General features: G+C 59.2%; 1 protein-coding gene across 1 annotated transcript in view; it reads right to left on the bottom strand.

The window, feature by feature from the left end:
* The window catches only part of Gna11 (G protein subunit alpha 11), a 33,612-nt gene extending 32,230 nt beyond the window's left edge, over positions 1-1,382 (bottom strand). Inside the window, exon 1 of the mRNA XM_048813829.1 lies at positions 1,334-1,382. Within this exon, the coding sequence (XP_048669786.1) occupies positions 1,334-1,367 (34 nt within the window). The 5' untranslated portion in view covers positions 1,368-1,382. The remainder of the gene's footprint in view (positions 1-1,333) is intronic.
* Positions 1,383-1,720: the final 338 nt, after the last annotated feature.

Below are 1,720 nucleotides of genomic sequence, written 5' to 3'. Positions count from 1 at the left end.
GCTCGGGCGCCCTCGGCCCGGGTCTGTGCGGCCTGCGGTGCAGGGAATCACCTGGCCTGGGGCGCCTGCATGCCTCGAACAGGCGTTAATGGGCGCCTGCTGTATGCTAGGCAATAATGCAGCGCTTGCCTTAATACCAGACAGACGCAAGCAGGAACAGAGTGCCTACTGTTTACCGAGCATTGATGCAGTACCTGCTAAAGAAGAGGCCCACATCAGGCATTAGTGCTGTGCCTGCCATATACCACCCAGCAGAGCAGGAGCACGAACAGAGCGCCTAGTGTATACCAGGCACATGCCTGGCATCAGTGGAACACCTGCTGTATACCAGGCACTGCCTATGCCCCTTAAACCAACACAATGAGCTGACCTGCTGGTCCTCATCAGGGCAGGTGAAACCAAGCTTCCGCCAGAATTGCAGAAACATAAACTGTTCCTCTGACGCCCTTGACTTTGCCTAAAGCTCTTTTACGTCTCCAAGGCCTGCAAGCTCTGTCCCCCCAAATGCCTTCTGGGGATACCCTTCCTGACCCCTCAGCCTGTGTTCCTCGGGTGGCTGGATGCAGCCTCGGGTTCCCAGCCCACAGTGAGCTGCCTGCTGGTGGCCACTTGGAGCAGGGCTGGCCGGCCGCCACCGTGGTCACTTCTGGCTGCCGCCAGCTCTTGTACTGCAGATCTCAAAATGGCTTTTACATTTAAAAATAGAACGATATTCTGAGACATGTGAAATCCAAATTTCAGCGTCCACAAGAAAGCCTCAGTGACCTGTGGACTCCCGGGTGGGGGCGCGTGGGCCAGCCCTAGAGGGGTCTCTTTTTGGGGGACTGGAGATTGAACCCAGGGGCGCTACCACTGAGCTCCATCCCAGCCCCTCTGAAACATTTTCTCTCTGGCCTTTTACAGAAAGAAACCTCAACACACAGCAGAGCCTGTCACTGTGCCGGGGACGATGGCGCGTTCTTGGGGCAGAAAGCTCATTTCACAGAGGAGTAAACTGAGAGGTTCCCTGACGGGGACACCTGTGTCCCGACCTGGCTGGACCCGCTCTCTCCCCTCCTGGCCCTGCCCCCACCTGGCCCTGGCCGGGTTCCCAGGGCGGACGCCCGTCAGCCATCTTGGTGCCGTACCTTGGCCCACTGCTCTCAGCGTCTTGAGATAAGTGGGGAGGGGGGGTCAAAGTCTCCGTTTACTGGCTGATTGGGGGGTGGGGAGTTTATCTCCCTGAAACCCTGGACTCTGGGGCCTCCATTCTCACCTCAGCTGGGTGCAGCCCGGTCTGGGGCTCCTGGGGCCCCCCACAGATGGATTTAAGCTTCATTCAGACAGAACCTACCACCAAGGGCACAGCCGAAGAAAAACACTGTCATCCAGACTCTGCTCAACAGGCCACCTCCCGCAGGGGTCCTCCCCTGAGGCCCAGAGGCCTGTACCCCACCCCGCCGCCTCGGGCTACACACGCCCTGTGGAACCTGCCCCAGGACGGCTCAGGCTGAAGTCCCCTCTTCACCTGCTCCTGGCCCTGGACTCCGGCCCCAGCTGGGAGGGGGTTCGTCTGGTCACTGCTGTATCTAGGATCTGGCCTGGCCTACAGTAGGTGCTCAGTGAACACTGAAGCAGTGAGCCCATGAATGCACGTGTGCATCTCAGGGTAACAGGCTTGAGGGGTGCTGTTGTTCTGGGGCCGGGGATTGAACCCAGAGGCACCCCGACACTGAGCCAC

Source organism: Marmota marmota, unplaced genomic scaffold, assembly GCF_001458135.2.
Source record: "Marmota marmota marmota unplaced genomic scaffold, marMar, whole genome shotgun sequence".
In the NCBI taxonomy this organism is placed as follows: Eukaryota; Metazoa; Chordata; class Mammalia; order Rodentia; family Sciuridae; genus Marmota; species Marmota marmota.
Note: the sequence above shows the minus strand (reverse complement) of the source record. Positions and strands in the feature narration are given on the sequence as shown.